General features: G+C 40.9%; 1 protein-coding gene across 3 annotated transcripts in view; it reads left to right on the forward strand.

Annotated features, from left to right (window-relative positions):
• tspan4a (tetraspanin 4a) overlaps positions 1 to 20,931 on the forward strand; it is a 246,999-nt gene that overhangs the window by 150,577 nt on the left and 75,491 nt on the right. For all 3 annotated transcript variants that reach the window (XM_049596289.1, XM_049596297.1, XM_049596279.1), the window contains one exon: positions 2,625 to 2,816. In XM_049596289.1, the coding sequence (XP_049452246.1) occupies positions 2,625 to 2,816 (192 nt within the window). The remainder of the gene's footprint in view (positions 1 to 2,624; positions 2,817 to 20,931) is intronic.

Here is a 20,931-nt window from a genome sequence, read left to right on the forward strand (position 1 = left end):
CCCTTTTTCATCCTGTTTTCTACCCCCTTGTCATTATTTATCATATATTAGGCTCAGCTGCAACCAGGACAAATACTGATCATAACAGTTATGTCTTTGTGACACCAGAGAGGTCAAACAAAAACAAAAAAGTGCAATAATGTGCCACATGACTCATGACATGAGTCACCTGTAGTGCTGATAACGCATGATGACAGTCAGTAAAACTTGTCCAGAGTTACCTCCTCCCAGTCCGTATGACTAAGTGAATATGAAATGCATTAAAAGAAAAAAAAAGTATGTTTTCAGGTGAACTGAACTACAGGTTTAAAAGTGACGTTAAAAAGTTTGACATTTTGGGAAATACACTAATTCACTTTCTTGCTGGCAGTGAAATGATTGAAGATTGACGTCACCATCTCACACCTGAATATGTAGCCAGCAGCAAGTTAGCTTAGCTTAGCACTAGGGGTGTAACGGTACACAAAAATCTCGGTTCGGTACGTACCTCGGTACACAAGTCACGGTTCGTTTTTTTTCGGTACAGTAATGAAAAAAATAGACAACTATTAAATATCTTTTACTTATTGGTAACCTTATTAAAACATACCACCACAGCAGTTAACTCTTTTTACACAATTTTTGAATGAAACAAATATATATATAATCCTGCTTTTTCACATTGTTTGAATGAAAATAGAAATATAAAAGTGAAAAATAAAATCCTGCTGTTTTTAAACACATTTTTGAATGAAAAATATAAATATAAATTTCTGCTTAAACAGTTTTACTCAATTAAAATAAAAAGTATAGTGCAGCTGGTCAGCTTTAAAGCCTGCTCAGATTCAGTTTTACTAGGAACTTACTTAGCTTTCCCACTTTGTTAAAGTGCAGTAAACAAAACATGCTTATATCTAAAGTGCAGCTTAAACAATTTTACTCAACTCCAATGGCGTTGATTATTTCTTTAGCGCGATGGTCAGGGAAACGCTCTTTCTTTTTAAACGACGACGGTATTGTAGTTTGCACCAGATTGCTTTTTCTAGTCGTGACGGTTAACGTTCAAACTCAGGTGGTGTCGCTTTAGATGCGTTAGCATGTTAGACGTGTTTCCAAGTACATACCCGACCGCTGTTCTGCAGTGTCGGCACACTGCTTTTGTCTTGTCAACTTGTTTATTTCCATCTTCGTATTTTACCCTGAAACCAAAGTGTTCCCAAACGGAGGACTTAAGGTTTGCGGGTGGGTCTTCAGGTTCGTCAGGCTCACTTGCCATGTTGTCAAAATGCGAGAACGCGCTGCACAAAGTGAAAGCGGAGATTTACGGTCGGACTTGGTCCATCACTCAATTATGTCTGTCGGGGAACTAGATATTTTAAATGGTTCGGCTCGCAAAAACAGAGTTAAAATAAAACAAAATAAAATAAAACAATATCCTGCGCCCAATAATTTGGTACAGAGTCGTGCCAAACCCGAAAGTCGCGTACCGAACAGTTCGACACAAATACATGTACCGTTACAGCCCTACTTAGCACTGAGACAGTCCTTTGGGGTAGAAAACCTGTGCAGGTTGTGTATAAAATAAAGCAGCACTGAGGGGATGCTACATCTTGATTCGTGTTTAACTAGCCTACCTAAAAAAAGGGCAACCTAAAAACATACAAAAAAGTGTAAGTATACGCTATATTTTGGAATATTTGCACCACTTTACTTTGCTGTTATAAAGCCTTTTGGATAGGCAACGGAAGCCACCAAAGTCCATTGACAAAAGAATTAGTTTACCTTGCAAAACACAGGAGTTGCCGGTTTCCTGCTGCCTCCATCAGTGAATGTGTGAAGGGTAAAGAAGTAGTATAGTGTAGTAGTATAGTGTAATTTAAACTTTTTTTTTTTTTTAGGTAGCTAAAATACATTTGATTCAGCCCCTGTCCACATCAATGCATTATTTAGCCTCAGTGCAAGAAAAGTTACAGTTACAGCTGCAAATACAACAAATATAAACAACAGAAATAAGCAAGTTTGTCAATTTCACATATCTGCACATTTCAAATCAATTGCCAGTTGTCCACCTGGAAGTAATTGCTGTTGTTAGCTGTTGTTGTTTTTCACTTTGTTTTTTGTGTGGCTTAAGCTAACAACTTTGGAGTTATTTAACCTGCTAAATTTGGAGGTGCTAGTTTGCAGATTTTGCATAAAGCCAAGCTAGCCATTTTCCTCTGTTTTCAGTCCTTGTGCTAAGCTAAGCTAAGCTAACTGGCTGCTGGCTAAAGCCTTACATTTACAGCAAGAATGAGACAGTGGTATAAGTCTTCTCACCACCTTTGCAAAAAGCAAATAAACATGTTTTCCCAAATGTAGAACTATTCTTCTTAACTTTTTGTTGTTTGGGGACTTGGACTGCTTTGTTCTGCTTCCTCTGTTGATCCAATTGTTTCTGCTGTTCTGAGTCTTTGACAAGAGTCTTTTTGGTTTTCTCTCTTCAATCTTTGCACGTCCTCACCGCCATGAAAAAAAACAAAAAACAAACCAAAAGCCACAAGTCTGCAGATATTTTTATGCAGCACAATGTCTGACTGTGTTCCTGTTTAGGATGAGTTTGATTGTGTTGTCTGACAGCTTTATGCCTCTTTGTGTTTCCTCTGCAGTTGGGAGGATGTGGCATACTTGGGGTGGGAGTCTGGCTCTCAGTGACCCAGGGAAACTTTGCCACCCTATCATCATCCCTTCCCTCCCTGTCGGCAGCCAACCTGCTCATCGCAGTGGGGACCATCATCATGGTGATTGGCTGTTTGGGCTGTGTGGGAGCTGTCAAAGAGAGCCGTCCTCTGCTGCTGACAGTAAGTTATTTGCCAGGATGGTTTTGAGGCTATTGCTGACTTTAAACACAAGGCTGTGTTGATGTGATGATGCCACGTTCTTCTATAACATTTTGTTGTTTGCATGACAAATAACATCACTAACTTTTCAAAAAGTAATAAGCTTTGACATTTTCGTACAACACAAGTTTCTTTCTTTCTATTACCGATTGATATGACATGCTGGGGATTCAACCTGTATTTACTGTTTTTACTGTGAACAGCTGCTGTCAGCTTCACAGTGGAAAACATCTTTCTAGTCTTTCATTTTATATGTGAGGTTTGTTTGTGATAGAAGAAAACAACAGACAGCAAAAGGCACACTTAAAGATGGAGTCAGCGACTTTTGTGTACAGATTGTTGATATTTCCCACTGTTTCAACCACCCAAAATTTCTGAAGCCCTGATAAAAGTCCCATTGAACTGAAAGCCTGTTATCCCAAAGACAAACATTCTTTGATCCAAATCTGGGGTCTCTGAAAATACACACTCCCTGCAGTGAGAACCCAGTTGCCAGAAAAATGCTTGCACTGTCTGTAAACCACAGACATTTATACATTACTTTGTAGCATAGACGCTGCAACTTTATGTTTGTGAACAATGCTGTGGTTAATGTGTGATTAGCGTTGGGCACAAAAAACACTTGGTAATGGTTGGAAAAAGATCATGTTTTGGCTTAAAACAGCCATGTTTTGTAGCACAAAAGCTGCTGGAAAAGCAGGGATAGGTCAGTCATAAACACCAGAGTTTGGTGGCTCAAATGCTGCTGGGAAACGGTGCAAAGGGTCGGTTAAAACCCTGGGGATCCGTCGCTCAAACGTTGCCAGGGAAAATCTAATTGCAGGGAGTTTGTATTTTCAGATAAGTGGGACTTAAGAGCAATGGCAGTTTGTTTCCAGGATAACAAGCTGTTGGAGGAATAGGGATTAAGAATTTTGGGCCATCTGAACAATACCATGGCTCCACAACTGGAAAAGCAAGGATAGGTTCAGTGGTTACAATGTTGCTGGGAAATGCAGGGAAGGGTCAGTAAAAACACCTGGGATCCATAGCTGAAACATCGCTGGGGAACTGAAAAAAAATTGCAGAGAGTGTGTATTTTCAGACAAGCAGGACTTAGGAGCCACAGACGTTTGTTTTTGGGATAACAGGTTGTCAGGGATATGGACTGTCAGATCATCAGACTAAACAGAGTTCGGAGTTCAGTGGCTTCAGAATTTTGGGCCGTCTGAACAATGGCACGGCACCACAACTGGAAAAGCAGGGATCAGTGGTTCAAAATGTCTCTGGGAAACAAGGCAAAGTGTCTGTAAAACACCCCAGTTCAGTGGCTCAGGTGCTGCTGAGGAACTCTGTGAAGGGTCACCTTGGTTCGGTGGCTCAAACGCCAGTGGGAAATGGTGCAAATCGCAGAGTTAAGTGGCTCAAATGATGCTGGGAAATGCTGCGAAGGGTCAATAAAAACACCAGGGATCCGTAGCTCAAACGTCACCGGGCAACTGAAACTACTTGCAAGTAGTGTGTATTTTCAGATAAGTGGGACTTCAAAACAATGGGCATTTGTTTTTGATATAATGGGTTGTCGGATAAATGGGCTTTTGATCCATCAGACTAATGGGGCTTCAGAATTTTGGGCCATCTGAACAATAGCATGGCACCACGACTGGAAAAGCAGGAATGGGTTGGTGAAAAACACCTGGAATTGGTGGCTCATAGGCCACTGGGAAATGATGTGAAGGGTCGGTAAATACATCTGGGATCAGTAGCTTAACTGTCGCTGGAGAACTGAAAATAAGTGAAATAAACAGGTGTTTGTTTTTGGGATAACGGGTTGTCAGAGAAATGGACTGTCAGTCCATCAGACAAATCAGGCTTCAGAATTTTGAGCCGTTTGAACAGTGGCATGGCCCCAAAACTGGAAAAGGAGGAACGGGTTGGTGAAAAACACCAGGGATCGGTGGCTCAAACATCGCTGGAAAACAAAGCAAAGGGTCAATAAAAACACCTGAGTTCAGTGGCTCAAACACCACTTGGAAACGACACAAAGGGTCAATAAAAACACCAGGGATCTGTCGCTTAAATGTTGCTGGGGAACTGAAACAAATTGTAGGGGGGCGTGTATTTTTGGATAAGTGGCACTTCAGACGATAGGCATTTGTTTTTGGTATTAAGGGTTTTCAGAGAAATGGGTTTTCTGTCCATCAGACTAATAGGGCTTCAGAATTCTGGGCCGTGGCATGACACCACAAATACACCCCTCCCATCATTTACTGCTCCTCTCAACCCCATCACCTTTAGCTTTATACATCCATGGCCTTTTCCCCGTCCTGTGCACAAGCACAAACACTCAATTGGCTGGATTAGGCTCGGCCTGAGACACTTTGTTTGTTTCCTATTTACAGAGCCAGGCCTGTGTATGAACACCGGATGTTTTTCTCAGCACCCACACAGAACAGACAGCTCGCAGACCATCAGGAGATACTGGCTGAATTTAGACAAAAAGTGTTCTGGATTAGAAAAGCTAACTGCATCTTTGATATGAGTCTGAATAATCACCATGGCTTTATATACGAATGAAAGATTCTACAGTACTGACAGAAACTTAAAACCACTGGGACGTTCAGCCATCTGACCGCTATCTAACAGCTGGCAGTTCACACTCAACAGCTACAGAGATAGCTGCCAACTGTCCGTCTGAAAGCGACGTGATGTGAAGCCAAGCCGTTTATCTAGAGGAGGTCCGCCCACCAGAAAAAAGACACTCTGTCCTTTCAAACATCAACATGATGAGAGAAACCACCTTTGACCAGGCTTAAACAGTACAGACACAGACATTTTCACAACAGCCAAGAGTTTCCTTTGTGGTTAATTGACAAACCCACAGCATTAACATTAATTAGCTGCAGCTGTTTCAATTTGCCATCGAAATTGATGGTCATGACTAAAATGTTCCCCTCCTGCTTGTTGAGACACTGTTAAATATGTAAATGATGGCGTGAAGGCTGCACCAACGCACGCTACGAATGATAAAAAATGACTAACAACCCGAGAGGCTACCTGACCACAACCATTGACAAACTGTGGAAACTGCACCTTTATTCAAAGCCCCATGTTACCTGTGTTGCCTGTGTGCAGACAGCTCACAGTAACAGCATCAGTAATGCATGTCTGTGATATAACACACACAAAAGATTCATAATTCATGTAAGCTACATAACCTGCATAACATGAACAACTTGTACATGTTCATGCAATGACAGCAGCCATTCTGTGGACAAAGGTAGTGAAGTGGCACTGACAATATCTAGCTGTTTCTCACTGACCTTGTTGCCCCAGTGGATCTTTTGTGAAATTGTTTCCACTGACAAAACCTCCAGAGCTCCATCATCTCCATCAGTGCCAGCCGAGCTGTCTGACAAAAGCCAGTAAGCTAATATAACAAGCAATGGACTGATTTATATAGTGTGTTATATATTATCCCATATTCATTACTTATTATTTAAGTAATAAGTATTTACTTTTATTTCCATACAATATAATACCCTATGTTACATTACTACATTTTACTTTGTACTATATCTCCTATTTAATTATACGATATGATAAACTGTTTGTTCTGTTAGATATCCATATTAATACAGACAAAAACTCATAACTTTATCATGTTATATATTATTATTGTAATATTTATGCTGTTGACATACTGTATACTAGACTTGCTGACTCTGCTGCTATTAACCACACCACTGTCACTTTTTCTTTGTAATTTTATCTTGCTCATGTAAAGTTCCATTTTAGTTTATATTAGGGTTGGGGATATATATAAACTTTTTCAGTTCATGAGTTCCACTTTGCTGCAATAAAAATGACTTAATTTAGATAAACAGACTGACAACTTTTTCAAATAAGATGAAATATTCATTCAACCGCTTATCCTGTTAGGGGTCGCAGGTCGGCTGGAGCCTATCCCAGCTGACATTGGGCGAGAGGCAGGGTACACCCTGGACATGTCGCCAGACTATCACAAGGCTGACACATAGAGACAGACAACCATTCACACTCACATTCACACCTACGGACAATTTAGAGTCACCAATTAACCTTCATGTCTTTGGACTGTAGGAGGAAGCTGGAGTACCCAGAGAGAGCCCATGGAAGGGCTACCTCACAGCAACAATGCTAACCACTGCACCACCCACCGCCCTGGATAAAAAAGGTGTTTACAAAGTTTTCCTTTGGGGACAAAATTTCCAGTTAAAGTTAGGTAATATGAGCTATCGCAGTATATTTTATCACACTGCTCATGTCACGTTTAAAATCACAGTAATACTGTATCATGACTTAAATATCTTGATAAGAAAATCGCGATCTTGCGAGTGCAATAATTAACGCAAATTCAGCGAAACTCCACAGCATTTGTGGGAGCTTGCAATTTTTCAAAAGTCTCATGATTTTTCCATGTTTTTCCGCATTTTCCAGCGGACCGGAAGTCGACGCGCACATGACGTCATTTGAAATGTCACCAGGCGCATCATCAAATGCGCTAATGGCATTGCAGTATGGAGAAACGTTCTGTAGTCCATGTTGTGAAACTAATTAAATAAAACTAACGAAGAGAACTATAAAAAACATTTGCAGCTATTTTTGTAATATTCAGTATGATTATTATAGCAAGTGATTACATGACTTATTTTTTGGAGGTAGTAATAAAAAAATGACTTTTTTCCTCCTTTTGTCATTTGCCGCAATTTTTCGCAAAAAAATCACTTAAATTTTTATCACAATTTTTGACAAAATTGGCCGCAAATTCAAGGGTTTTGGGCCTCAAATTAAAGTGTTTTTTTGCCACGAGATCCTGGAGGGACTGGATAATATCATATCACGGGATCCCTGATGATTCCCAACCCCAGTTTACATACTTCTTATTGTTATTATTTTTAACTTTTTCTTCTGTTCGTTGTTTTTATTGCCTACCTCATGCTGCTGCAACAACAGAATGTCCCCTCAGGGAGTCATTAAAGGGTTGTATCGTATCGTATCCTATCGTTTCATATCGCATCGTATCATATCACTACCTTTCCCGGTTATGTTACTTGACTGACACTGCTCACATCCCACAAGTTGAGTTTTGTGCCAGTGGCCACATCTGGCTGTTTTAATACATATTAAAATATGCAAACCTCCTGACATTTCCCACATCTTATAGTCCAGAGACGCACTGTTTCCCTAATTTGAAGACACTTAGTGAAACGGGCAAAACACAGCCATGACAACAGAATAGAAATACAGGGGCTATTATGTAGCAAAGAAAAACGATTTCATCTCTCTGTGAAAAAGGAAAATTGTATTTCTAATAGGGAACTCTTGGCTTCTCTGGGCTTTGGAGAGGAAACTACTGCAGTTTATGGGGCCTAGCCTTGTTGCCAGGGTCACTGGCCACTTACATGGTTGCTCTTTTTTTTGTTCAGTTAAATGTCTGGATGCTTGGAGATGTTTGTAGTGGCTCCACAGATCTCTGTAGAAAAGCCCCTGCTTGTTTGTTTGGGGGTTAAACAGCTGTTGTCTGTCATGTTAATGTACTGACAACATAGTTGTAATTACAGCAGGGAGCAATGTCTGCAACACATCCCAACTATGACTTTAAACCAATATGTGTCAAAAAAAAAAATGTTAATCTGCTGTAATGAAAAAAATCTCCCTCATATCTCACTTTGTTTGAGTCAATATAAAATGAGGAAAGGCCCATTATTCAGCTGCTGTACAGTCAGCCATGGTAATGATTTATGTTTTTTCTTATATAACCACATTTAAAGTCATCTACTTTCCTCCATTTCGTTGTGTCCTGGTTATTTTAAAGGCTGTATCAGCTGTAGAAGTTCCCAAAAACTAGACATTTCTAAGTAGACCTGTGCCATGATGAATGTTGATAGGGTGTGATTTTATAACAGGAGTGGCTGACACTTGACTGACATGAAATTCGCTATGGGAAAAGTCATATACTTACTAACATGTAAATCAGGGGACAGGAAGTGTTCATTATCCAACATTTTAAGCTCCACTCCACACAAATTCTGCTCCAGTTTCAAAGCAGGCACTCGTGATAAAGTCAGATCCTTAGAAGATTGATAAGTATTTTGATAAACAAACACGCTCCTGTAATCAAGCAGCAACTCTGTGCAGCATTTATCAGAAAGAATAATTCTGTGTGGGGGGAAAAAAAATAGAATTCATCATTAGAAAAATGGCACAGCAGGAGTGAGCAATTATGGGCTCTGTGGGAATGAGTCTAAGTGTCGATCATTAGCATGATCCATGACATTTTCCCCACAGTGACCAGGCCGATTCCTGTGCTGTGTCATAATAATGAGACCAGGCGAATTATAAGTCTGCTTTAATGAGTGACAGCGCAGCCCGTTCCTCATGAAGATTAGAAAAGACTCTTCTCCCTTCAAATTTCAGGGCTAATTAGCATGTTGATCGCTGATGAGGGACACAGAGTATTGCAACATCGCTGTGAGATATTTGAGGAATTACTGTTGCGCTCTGTGCTTGCAAAAGTATTATTGCTTTTTGTGTATCTTGTAATTTGCTGCAATAAACATCAGACTTACTGGTTTGCTGTTTTTCAAAATATGCTTTTGCAATTCTGTGATCTGGAGGACTTCAAAGACATTTGGAGCTTTTATATGGATGTAAAACTGCAGACAAACACAGCCCGTCCGTTCCTTGTGTGAGCTCCAGCCTTGATGTGGTATTGCAGCAGAATTTGGACAAAGTTACTCAAGAGAAAATTTGGTTGCAATATTGAAGTGGAAACTGATCACTCAAAAAAGGAGCCTTTAAAAAGGCCCTGAAGAGCTTTTTCTCCATCAGCTCCATACTGTGAGTGATCAAAACACTATTTCCTGCCAAAGTAACAACAACAGTATTGCAAAAAGATGTAAGGAAGTATTTCAGGTGCCCACAGAAGTGAAAGTTTAATTTATTTTCTGCATTAATAATGTTAGGAGTCTGTTGGAGGCTCGGATAGACATTAAACTCTCCCGCTGTAATCATCAGCACAGCAGATGAGCAACTGCATTAAAAAATATCTGGTGCTTTGATTAAAATGTCAAAAAGTTACACGCCTGCCAACGTACGGAGGAAAGTCGATATGATTCCCAAGCTACACTTTGGCCCAGTAACATCCAAAATTTGGTTGTTTTTGCTGCCAACAGCGAGCACAAGCAAAATACAACAAATACTGAGCCATTCACTCTCAGATTCTTTGTAAACTTTGGGTGAACTCTGCAACTGTGGTGCAATATTTTGGTCCCATGTACAACAAATAAGCAAGTTTTAATTTGCAACAACTCTGACTTCTCCATAGCAGCAGAGTTCTGTCATTACAACGAGGTTGCCAGGCAACCAGCGCAGGAAGTCACTGTGCCAGGCCGAGAAATATATTTGTTTTACACTTTTTTAAAAAAGTTTCATACAGATCAGAGATTTCTATCTGCAGCCGCATGGAGGAGAGTGAAGAATTAGTTTGGGGTGGCGGTGTCAATATTGGCTGGAAGGTTGGGAGTAGGGAGACCAATGATTTTATGCACAGTTAAGACCAAAGATTTGTGACAAGATGAGGTGAAACAGAAAGCTACTTAAACCTGCCAGCTCACACCAGTGTAACTAGATGAGACGGTGTATCATTTCTCGTCAACAACTCTCTGTACTTCTGTTCTGATTTGCAGCTTTTCAGGCTTATTTTGTGGCTGAATAGAATTTGTAGCTTCTTAAAATATGAATGAGGATAGTGATAGTGAGATACTGGCTACAGGTGCATTTGCAGTAGTGATGAAACGGCGAAAAACAAAAACAAAACGAGCATCAGATGGACTGTATTCATAATAAATTCGCCACAATAACATAAAGAATGCCAATTAATCAGTCAGTGAGAATGCGTGTGGGGAGTGCATAAGCATATACAGCGAGCAGCAGCAGCGACCCATTATACCCACAGAGGGCTCAGCGGGGACAGAGCGCCTGCTGTAGCAAGCAAACGCGCCATCTGTGGTCATTTTGAGTTGACCAGCGGACTTTACTAAAAGATGACTGGCTGCTGAAACAGGTGAGGAGCTTTACATTCTAAGAGACGTCATCTCCAGATGCAGTTTACATTCTTAAACATCCAGATCTGCTCTTAACCAGGTGTGCTCAATGATGAATCCCACTTGATCATAAGTAATGTATCAGCATAGGTAACACTCACTAAACACTATTTATACAACAGTTAGTTCCGGCCCTGCAATCTGATTGGTCGAGAGACAGGAAAACCGTGATGATATTGGAGTACAACATCACGGTTATTTCACTGTGTATGTATCACTCACAGCTGATTGCAATCAACAATCAAATCAAAACTGACGGTTAGTGTCAGTTAGGTCAGCAGTTGCGTTGTAGGCTAATTAATTCATCCACTGTCAAACAGCCAAAAATATGGATTTATTTCCTAAAATAAGTTTTGAATTGAACTATGAATGGTCATCAGAGGAAGATGAGGGAGAGGAGAAGCTGAATCCACCTGAGCACACATCCAGGTTTGTCAGTGTTTCGTCAGCGGAGCTCAATGACTTGGAGAAAAGCAACATACTGTCAGATCAGAAGGCAGAGTCGGCTGTGCCTGTGAAGCGACAGTCCACCATGCAGTCACCACAGACTTATTTCACCGGCTGCACAATTAATGGAAACATGCAGATAAATGTGTATAAAGAGTAAGTGCCTGGTGCACCATGTCTGCGTTACGTAGCAACGGTGACAGCGGAGTCCTGAGGGAACTATTTTTGTTGGTGGAAGACAAATAAAATGCTTAAATTATCTATTTTGTCCTCATTTTTCAACATTTCTTAATCAGCCGTGCTTATTTAACTGTTGAACTGTCGGCCTGCGGCCTCGTGCCTATGACCGAATCACAGCCGTGACGATATCACAGTACAACATCACTCCCCCTCGTGTGATATTGCTTAAATAAGGGCAGGTGTTGGGCTGTGTGCAAAGACTCTGACACATGAGCCAGAGAAAAGAGGTGCCTCAAAAAAAAGTCTGTAAGCAAAAGAACTTCAGCAGTAGTGAAATCAACGTACTGTTGAATATGCAGAAAAAATTTAATCAATTTTAAAAAATCAAACTAACGACAGCGCGTGTGTGGAGCATGCTGACGAGATCGAGGCTGAACAAGGCTGAGTGAGAGGAGACAGAGGGAGGCTGCTTAGTGAGAGAGTACCTCCGCCCGCTCGACACTAACGCGCATGTCACGGAGCAGTGAACAAACCAAACAACACAATGTCAGGAGAAATTGAAAAGATATGCCGTCTATGTAAAGTCAACTTGCTAATTAAAGAGGCATTACATGTTCAAGAGTTTTATAAAGCTGCTCAAACGCCAAAGAGAGGCTATAAGTGAACGTTTCAGACACACAGGGCAGACTCTACAAGGAAGAAGGAGGACGTCCTCTTCTCTCCTTGCCACGGTGACGCGCGCGGCGATGACATCGTTCATCGTCGATTTCACTAGATGGCGATAGGACGATAGGATATGGACAAGATCGCCCAACTCTAGTACAATATTTCCCTCTGAATTGCAGTGGAGTAGAAGTAGATAGTAGTGTTGTCACGATACCAAAATCTTTGTTTCGGTACCAATACCAATATGAATTTCGATACTTTTCGGTACTTTTCCTAAGGAAAAGTCGTTTTGGATGCAAACCTTTAGAACAATAAATAGTAGGGGTGTAATGGTACCAAAAAAATCATGGTTCGGTAAGTACCTCGGTACGGACGTCACGGTTTGGTAACTCAAATGTTCCACCAAGTTTGTGTTGTCTCGTGTTGTCTCCCTTTGCGAGGCAGACTTTCTCTACAGGTGTTGTCTTACACACCACTTGCGCAATCTGTGCTCCAATAGGAACAAGAAAGGCTTTTGTGTGCATAAATGAGTAAAATAAATTAACTAAATTAATAAATTGAATCAATTTCAAAGTATCAGTATTTTCCGAATGCAGCATAGTACCGTTTGGAATACACTAGTACCGCGGTACTATTTTAGTACCGGCATACTGTGCAACACTAGTAGATAGTGGCATGAGATTATAGGAGTCAAGTAATGTAAAAGAACCTCAGGCTGAACTTCAGTAAAGTACTTGAGTAAATGTACTTAGTTACATATCAGCACTGCTCAGCAGAGACATGCACAGTAACTAAAATTACAGTAATTGGGATCAATAGACCAAGTATAGTAGCTCACAAATTTAATAATCAAATCATTATAATAACTCTAAAACATATAATAATCTAAGATTAATGATAATTAAGTCCAAAGACATGCAGGTTAATTGGTGACTCTAAATACTCTGTAGGTGTGAATGTGAGTGTGAATGGTTGTCTGTCTGGGATGGGCTCCAGCCCCCCCACGACACCTAACAGGATAAGTGGTTACAGAACATTATGAATGAAATATAAAAGTTTTGTGTTTCTTCACAAATGACAAACATTTTGTGAACTCTGAAGACGAGATATTTTTCTCCTTATCTTGGTGAGAGTGCTCTCAACCACTCAAAACATTTTCTCTGCCCTGAGAGAAGAGCAAAAATAAGAAATCAATAGGCACTAACAAAATAAGTACAAATTGTAAATCCAAGAGAAAAATTTGTTCGTGTGTCGCTTCTTGCATGAGGCCCAATGTGTGTGATTTTGAGGAGTCTGTTCCTGTTGGTGACAGTGAGCAGGTTGAAGTAGCATGTGGAAAAATAGAAAGGGATGGGTTTTATGATGCTCCTGTACAGGAGGAGCAGAAGGTGGGGTGGGACTGTGAGTGCCCGGAGTTTCCGGGTGGTGGAGAGCGTCTGTTGCCAGCATTTGTGGATGTTGGCAGCGTGATGATCAAAGCTGAGTTTATTGTCAAGGGTGATTTCAAAGTACTTGAAGCTCTCTACCACCTCAACTGGCTCACAGCTGATGGCAATGTGGCGGGGGGGGGGGGGTTTATTGCAGGGTTCAGTGAGGTGTTCCTCAGACTTGATGACATTCAGGAGTAGGTGTGCACTACTGAGTGAAGTGGGAGATGGAGTGCTGATGGGCCATGGCTGAGTTACTGTCTTTAAGAGGTGCAAGTATCTATCTGAATATCTGAGATACTGTTGAATGGGGGAGGGGCTGAGACAGTCAGTGTATACAGGTAGGGGCTAACAGCACAGCCTTGGAGGGCTCTGGTGTTGGTGATTATGGTGGTGCCCACCCTGACAGCTTGGAGTCTGAAGGGAGGATGTTGAGATAGTAGTGTTTAACTAAAACCAATAATAGGACCCTGGCATAGTGGTAAGGGGTTTCCAACTGCTGAAAGGGGGTATACAGAAGACACAGCCTCCTCTGACCCTTGTTGGGCTTTATATGCAAACTGGTCGGAGGATGCTGTCAACAGGGACGGATGATGGATGGGATGGATGATGGAATACAACAACAGTTTCTCAAAGTATTTCATTATTACGCAGGGGAATGCTACTGGTCTGCAGTGATTTGGCTCAGAGAGGTGAGGTTTCTTGGGGACTGGATGTTTTCCTGAGAACAGGTAGTGATGCAGTCTGGAGGGACTCAGCCAAAATGGAGTTAAAAAAAAAGTCGCACATGTTTTAAGCATCTGTCCTGGGATGCCGTACAGACCCGAGGGCTTGCCAGGCTTGCACCTTACCAGCTGCCACCAGTCGTGCTCCTCCTGTTAATAAGATATCCTAACAACCCATTTATAGGTTAGGATAGTTATTAGTTTAATAAATAATTAATTCCAGTGTGCTTATAAATAGTGTGTTAGTTTGAGTTTGTCTCTAGAGTTTAACCCAAATACATGAAGACATATGTGTGTGAGTCCAGTATGGCAACAGCAGCAGCAGCAGCCAGTTGTTTACAGTTGAGGTCTACTCTTGTAATAGTTGCAAAATCCACAGCTTGTTTGCAGCAGTGTTTTTCAGATAGTTCCAGAAGCGTGTGACAGCCAAAGATGTAGACCAAGAAGTACTGACTTTATTCCAAGACTTCTCTAACTGATGAACTGAGCTCTTCATCTGACACTGTAACATATCAGTCTTTTTTTTGTTCTGTGTTCTTCTCATCCTCTTCCAACCATCCATCAAAATTCAGTCTGTTATATAAATCCAAATGAACAACGAAACAGTCCATTTTGTCGCAGTTTTGTAGTCGTCTGTTTTTTGCTCTAATTCCAGCAGTTACAATGTTGCCATGGAAATGGTGGAGTAATACATTCAGGGGCCACAGACATGTTGCATTTGTTGTGCTCTAAAATTCATTGTTTTCAGTGTAAGCCGCACTCAAATGCCAAAGCAACGCTGTCATGGCGCGCATGCATTCCCAAGCACCTATTTTCAGGGTGCCACCACTGCGCCCTGAGATAAACTGAGTTGATTTTTTAGAATGCAGCAGTGCGCACCATATGTCACATACCTTTCCCTTTCTCAGTAAATATCAGTTTGTGTTAAATATGGAGAATAGATTGATCAATCAAATCTCAAGTTTGTTTGCACCCTAAGTGCGGTTCGTTTGGGCAGGTGTGAACACCACAATCACACTCAGGTGTGCACCAAAACAACTGGACCCAGACCTTCTTGAAGAGGTGGTCTCAGTCCGGTTACAAACGAACTCTGGTGCGGTTCGTTTGTGGTGAGAACGTGATGAACCAACTGCAGTCACATGACACATTGTTTGGGTTAAACATGAGCATGTTACAGTCCTGGAGGATTATTAATGTGCACCTCCTCCTGTACTGCCTTAATATGCACATTCAGCACATCCAATGCATCAAAACATTGTTTTCTAGTTGGAGCCGCGCCTCGTTTTCAAACTGTGTGGTTTGACTGAAATGAACAATGACAGCAATATAGTCCACGATGAGCAGCGCTAAAATCAACCTGCGTAGTTGTCCCTCCATTGTGACATTAGAAAGTGTCACATTTATCTTGCAAGTGTACTCTTCTTCAACGTTTGCTTTACTTCCTGGATTTTTTCCCACATGGAAATTCTGACCAATCAAGAGCAGCTTTCTCACACAAGACATTTTATCTGGTCCGCTTGTAAATGTTGCCATGAGAAGACGAACCAACTCTAGGTAATTAAACAACTTTGTTACAGAGTTAGTCCCTGTTTCAGACCAAAGCAAGACAACTCTAGGTCTGAAAGCACCCTTACAAAACAATGCCTGGAAGAAGATCAGGTCTGCACTCAGGATTTACAGTAAGTAGGCTGTGATTCGGTGCTGGTTATGGTCGCTTTGCAACCTCAGATGCATCCTGCCTCCATGCCCTTGAAAGTTGGCACAGAGTAGCGCCCAGTACCAGACCTTGAGTTTTCCAGGTAGTTAAAGACACAGCATGTGTACAGCTCCTTCATGATGAGCAACGTGTGCTGTCATACTGATTTGAGCACCTTCTAAATGTCTTGTTAATCAATCAGATTGCCTGGTGGGAACTACTTGTTGTGTAAGTCCTGTGCAATTTGGCATCTTAGCGATTTGGGGTCTTAGTTGGGCTTTTTGTTTTCTGTGCCTTTTCTGCCTCTCTCCCAGTCAAGAATGATGGAGACCGCGTTGGCAATCATAAATGAAAGCTCTGACAGCATTTTGTGGGAGTTCTCATCTCGCTACACAGCATGCAGAACTATTTGTGGTGAGGTGGGGGGGTCAGATATAAATCACACAAGGTCCCCTGGTAATATTAGTCCTGTGTAAATAAGGCTTTAGTCACATATACAATATATATATATTTTAAATACAGTATTTCAAGTGCTTTAAAGAAAGCAGACTTTATATCATCTGAGTGTAGTGCACCAGTCGTGACATTAAAACAGATTTTGGAACAAAATCCAATACCCTGTCCTTTTGGGTTGAAAATGAAAGCTATTTCAGGACACAGGATTTCTCCAGAAATTCAATTTGCACCAGGGTTATGGGTGATTAAAGTCATGTTTCACACCAGTGAGTCTGGACAGTCAATAATAGTGCAAGTCAAAGGCTACAGATGAAGAGTGGTGGATCTGTGACCTAATCTGCCCACAAATTAGTCAGAGAGGTGAGATCACCCCGGTGGAAATGGAGGCAGGTTGTTTAAACTGTGCAGCTCTTACATGGGTCTGAGATATAGAGTCTGTAAAAATGATTAGACCCACCACACGTAAAGAACACTGCTATCGCCTCAAAGGCTTCCCTGCAAATACGCTCAAGGCGGGAAAGATCCCGAAAGGTATTGATTTCGGAGGGGCTGATGGACTGAGTGTCTAACACAACTGCTTCACCAGTCAACACACAAAGAGTCTCTGTTGCCTTCACACTGCGTGGAAATCACAGCATGGATGAGCACGGAGAAATCAATCCTTGTGCCTGGACTTTGATTATAGTTCTCATCCCAAGGCCCTGCTGAGACATCAATCTCTGCTAAACAGGGATATCACCACTGCTGGCCAAACAAGTCATAATATAAATAACAGTTACATTCAAGAGGGGGATGTTTGGAGTGTATAAATTTTCATAATGCACGCAATGTGCACTTAGTCTTCAGTGGCCAATAAAAGCTACTGTTCTTCAGATACATTAAAGTCCACTTAATGTATAGTAAATATCACAACATAAATCCCAACTCTCCGTACTAATTGCAACACTGTTTTCTGTTCTGCTGCAATAAAAACAAGCCGCCAGCATGGACATGCTTCAAGAAAAGCTTAACCCAGAGGAAGCTCTATTCTGGTCCTTGTGACTCGGTGTCCTGCAGGTTTTCGTTCCCCCCTGAAGGCGACAGTTAGATACAGACCAGCTGTGGTTCATTAACTCTCACGGTACAAAAACTGTAATGGAACAAAAACCTGCAGGACACCGGCCCACCACGACAGGAATTGAGAGGCCTTAAACGACCACTTTGCTGAGCTTAATCTCTCTTGTGATAGACTTACATGATGATACACACCATTACATGTGTCAGTGTTATCTGTATCCAATAGGCTTGAACAGTGAGAGCTGTAGCAAGCTTTTCCTTGGTTTCACATTCTTAGTGTTATCTGGCGATGAGAAATAAAAGGTCTGGAGGCAAAAAAAATTAATCTTTCTCGCTATTGCTCTGCTTGTGACTACATGATCAGAGTGAGGATTTCAGGGATGAAAGCAGCCTCCTTACGAGATACAGAGAGTATCGTATGATGGTTCATATATAAGGATGTCATACTATACGCTGCACAGGAGTGGAAAGTACATTTAATTGAGTGCTGTACTAGTCTGGACCTATTTCACTACATTTCAGAGAGAAATATTATACTTCTTACTTCACTGTATTTATTTGAATGCCAACGATTACATTTCATGTTAAGATTTTACATTAAAAACCACATGATAACCTTATAAAATACTGATTATTGTTACAGATGAAACCAGTGGCTCCCAGCATTTACAGCTTGTGACCTTTTATATAAAAGCAGTGTCTGATTGGGGCCCCTTGTGACATTTCAGATGTTTATGGATCGTTATCAGTTTTCACCAAAGACTGATTTCTCTTTTATACTTTTCAGATTGTTTCATTTAAATAAGTTTTTAAGACCTGAAAAGGCAAAATCATCCCATATATCATGATTCAGCCCTGTCTCCTTGAAATACCTTTAATGTGAAACAGAAAATACATTTTCTATTAACATAATGAGCAAATATTGCTGATTAATGTGGCAAGACGCAACAATGTTGATACAGAACAAATCAACAAATGTTCACTAACAATGTAATTCAGTTGTTTCCGCCAAAACAGACAATCTTGAAATGCACTACAGATTTTTCTAATTACTTCTTTTAATCAACATTTAATTGAAATCATCCTTCCCTAACCTTAGCCACAATGCTTTTGTTACCTAACCTAAGACCAAGGTCTGAACATGAACCACAGACTGTATAAAAGTATGGATGTAGCTAACCCTGATGTCACCCACTTTGCGCTGTAAAGATTGGCATTTTAACATGAAGGTCTATAGGGACTGACTCACTTTTGGAGCCAGTCTCAAGTGGAACTGCAGTTCTGGTTGCATACATCAATTTACATGAGCGCAATGTGCAGAAACACCCACCGTTTCCCTTAATTTCTTGCACCAGCTCCCAAAAGGCTTTCCATCTTTGCCTGTCTCTTCTACCCACGCCCAACGCCATTTGTTTTTGAGGCCTTTATCGACTATCTGGACGTTTTCCCTGGGTTTCATTAACTTACTTTCCATCTTGATGAGAGTGTCTACTGCATGGGCTCCACTAGAATCTGAAGTAGCCCTCCTCTCACTTGAATGGAGATTAAATGATCATCCAATCTAGATTATCAAATTATCATTAGACAAAAGGAATCATATTCTGACAGTGAAACACGTCATTTTGAAGGGGGGTGTGACACTTAAAAATGAATCGACTGATTTGCAGACGTCTTTTTGAGCCCAGTGGCATCATGTGACAGACTTGGAAGTTGCAGTTATAAGGTTTAATCACTCTGTCAAATTGGCTTCCGAGTCCTGCACACTTCCTTGGGCCTTGATAGTTCAAGCAAGACCCCAAAGCCAGCTCAAATCTGCTGGCAGGCATGAGCTTGGAGTTAAGCAGGGAGATATGGGTGCTTGCAATATGGAGGAAAGTTTACCATATTTCATTTACACATACCACACTGTTATGATACAAGGCTGGTTGAAAATGGGCAAAGTGTCCCTTGAAAGTAAAGGATCTGAGTTCTCCTCCCACCACTGACAGTAGGTAGCAATACGTTTGAGAAACAGCAGAATCTGTGAACATAAGAATGTTGTTTGACAACAGTTTAGAAAGCTATAAAGCTTTTTGCTTCATAGAAAACCTGTTTATAGCCCTATTTTGTTTCCTTTTACTCTGATCTACTATAAATCTTTCCTACATGCTGCTGGAAGCCACTGCTGCAAACAGAATAACGTATTTCAGTTTGAATGATGACAACTCAGGAAAAACATATCGAGCCTGCTTTGGTCCTTTTGTAATGGGATCCGAGTCTTTGTTTATAATAAATTATATCACAGTGAGACACCGAGTGCACAGCAGCACAAAACAATCCCAACTTCTTTAGATTTCAGCTGAGATATGCTGTTACCGTGTTTATTTACACAAACCTTACTGAAAGCACAAGCTGCCATGATTAAAACAGATGTAAATGTATTTTCACTGCCTGCTGCGTCTCTGTCACAAACAAGAGTGTCTTTATAGTCTCGTTAGGCAACAGCCTTTTAAAGTAATTTGGAGAAAATTATGCCGTTTTTTATTTTACATCTCAATTAAACCTGTTAGAGAAGTATTTTTTCAACTAGCTGTTTAGTTGTTGTTGTTTTTTTTTTTATAAACTATGATTAACACAACCGGACATTAACATCCATCCTTTTCAAAGAATTATGCTTCATCAAGTAAGCAAGCAGACTGATTGTTCTGCACTTGATTTAATTGGCAAACTGTTATTGCTCTTATTATTACCGGCCGTTCTACACAGTTCACAGATGGGTTTTCATCATTTAAAGTTAATTTCTGCAACCCATTAGATAACAGTAACCCAGTCAAATACAGCAGTTTGAAATTTTCCTCAAGCTAATTCAATAGCCTTCTTGGTGTATTTTATAAAAAAGCAAAATGCAGTCTTCTGCCATCAAATGATCCCATTGAGTCCGCCTGTTGCCTGTGGTCCAAAGACGAGAAGTTAAATTTCTTAGTAAGAGCAGATTAATGGGGAAATATTCAGAGAGCCACAGGGGATGGGTCTGTTTGTTTTCCGAGTGGTGGTATCACTTTCTCATCCTTAACAATGTCCCTTTGCTCTCTGGTGTGATTTCATGGTCTCGAACAAACACCCCGAAAAACGCAGTCAAGCAAACAGCCTTTGAGAGACGGGGAGAAAAATGGGACGAATTAGAGAAAACAAAGATTATGGAACTTCTTTTTTTCCTGTAGCTTAAATGTTAATTTCTTCGCCCATGTTAAGATTAAAGTGTAAACATTTAGGACCCCCTTCGAAGATATCTCCGTAGGTAGCAGGGCAATGTATGAA

This window comes from Epinephelus fuscoguttatus, linkage group LG2, assembly GCF_011397635.1.
Source record: "Epinephelus fuscoguttatus linkage group LG2, E.fuscoguttatus.final_Chr_v1".
Classification (NCBI taxonomy): domain Eukaryota; kingdom Metazoa; phylum Chordata; class Actinopteri; order Perciformes; family Serranidae; genus Epinephelus; species Epinephelus fuscoguttatus.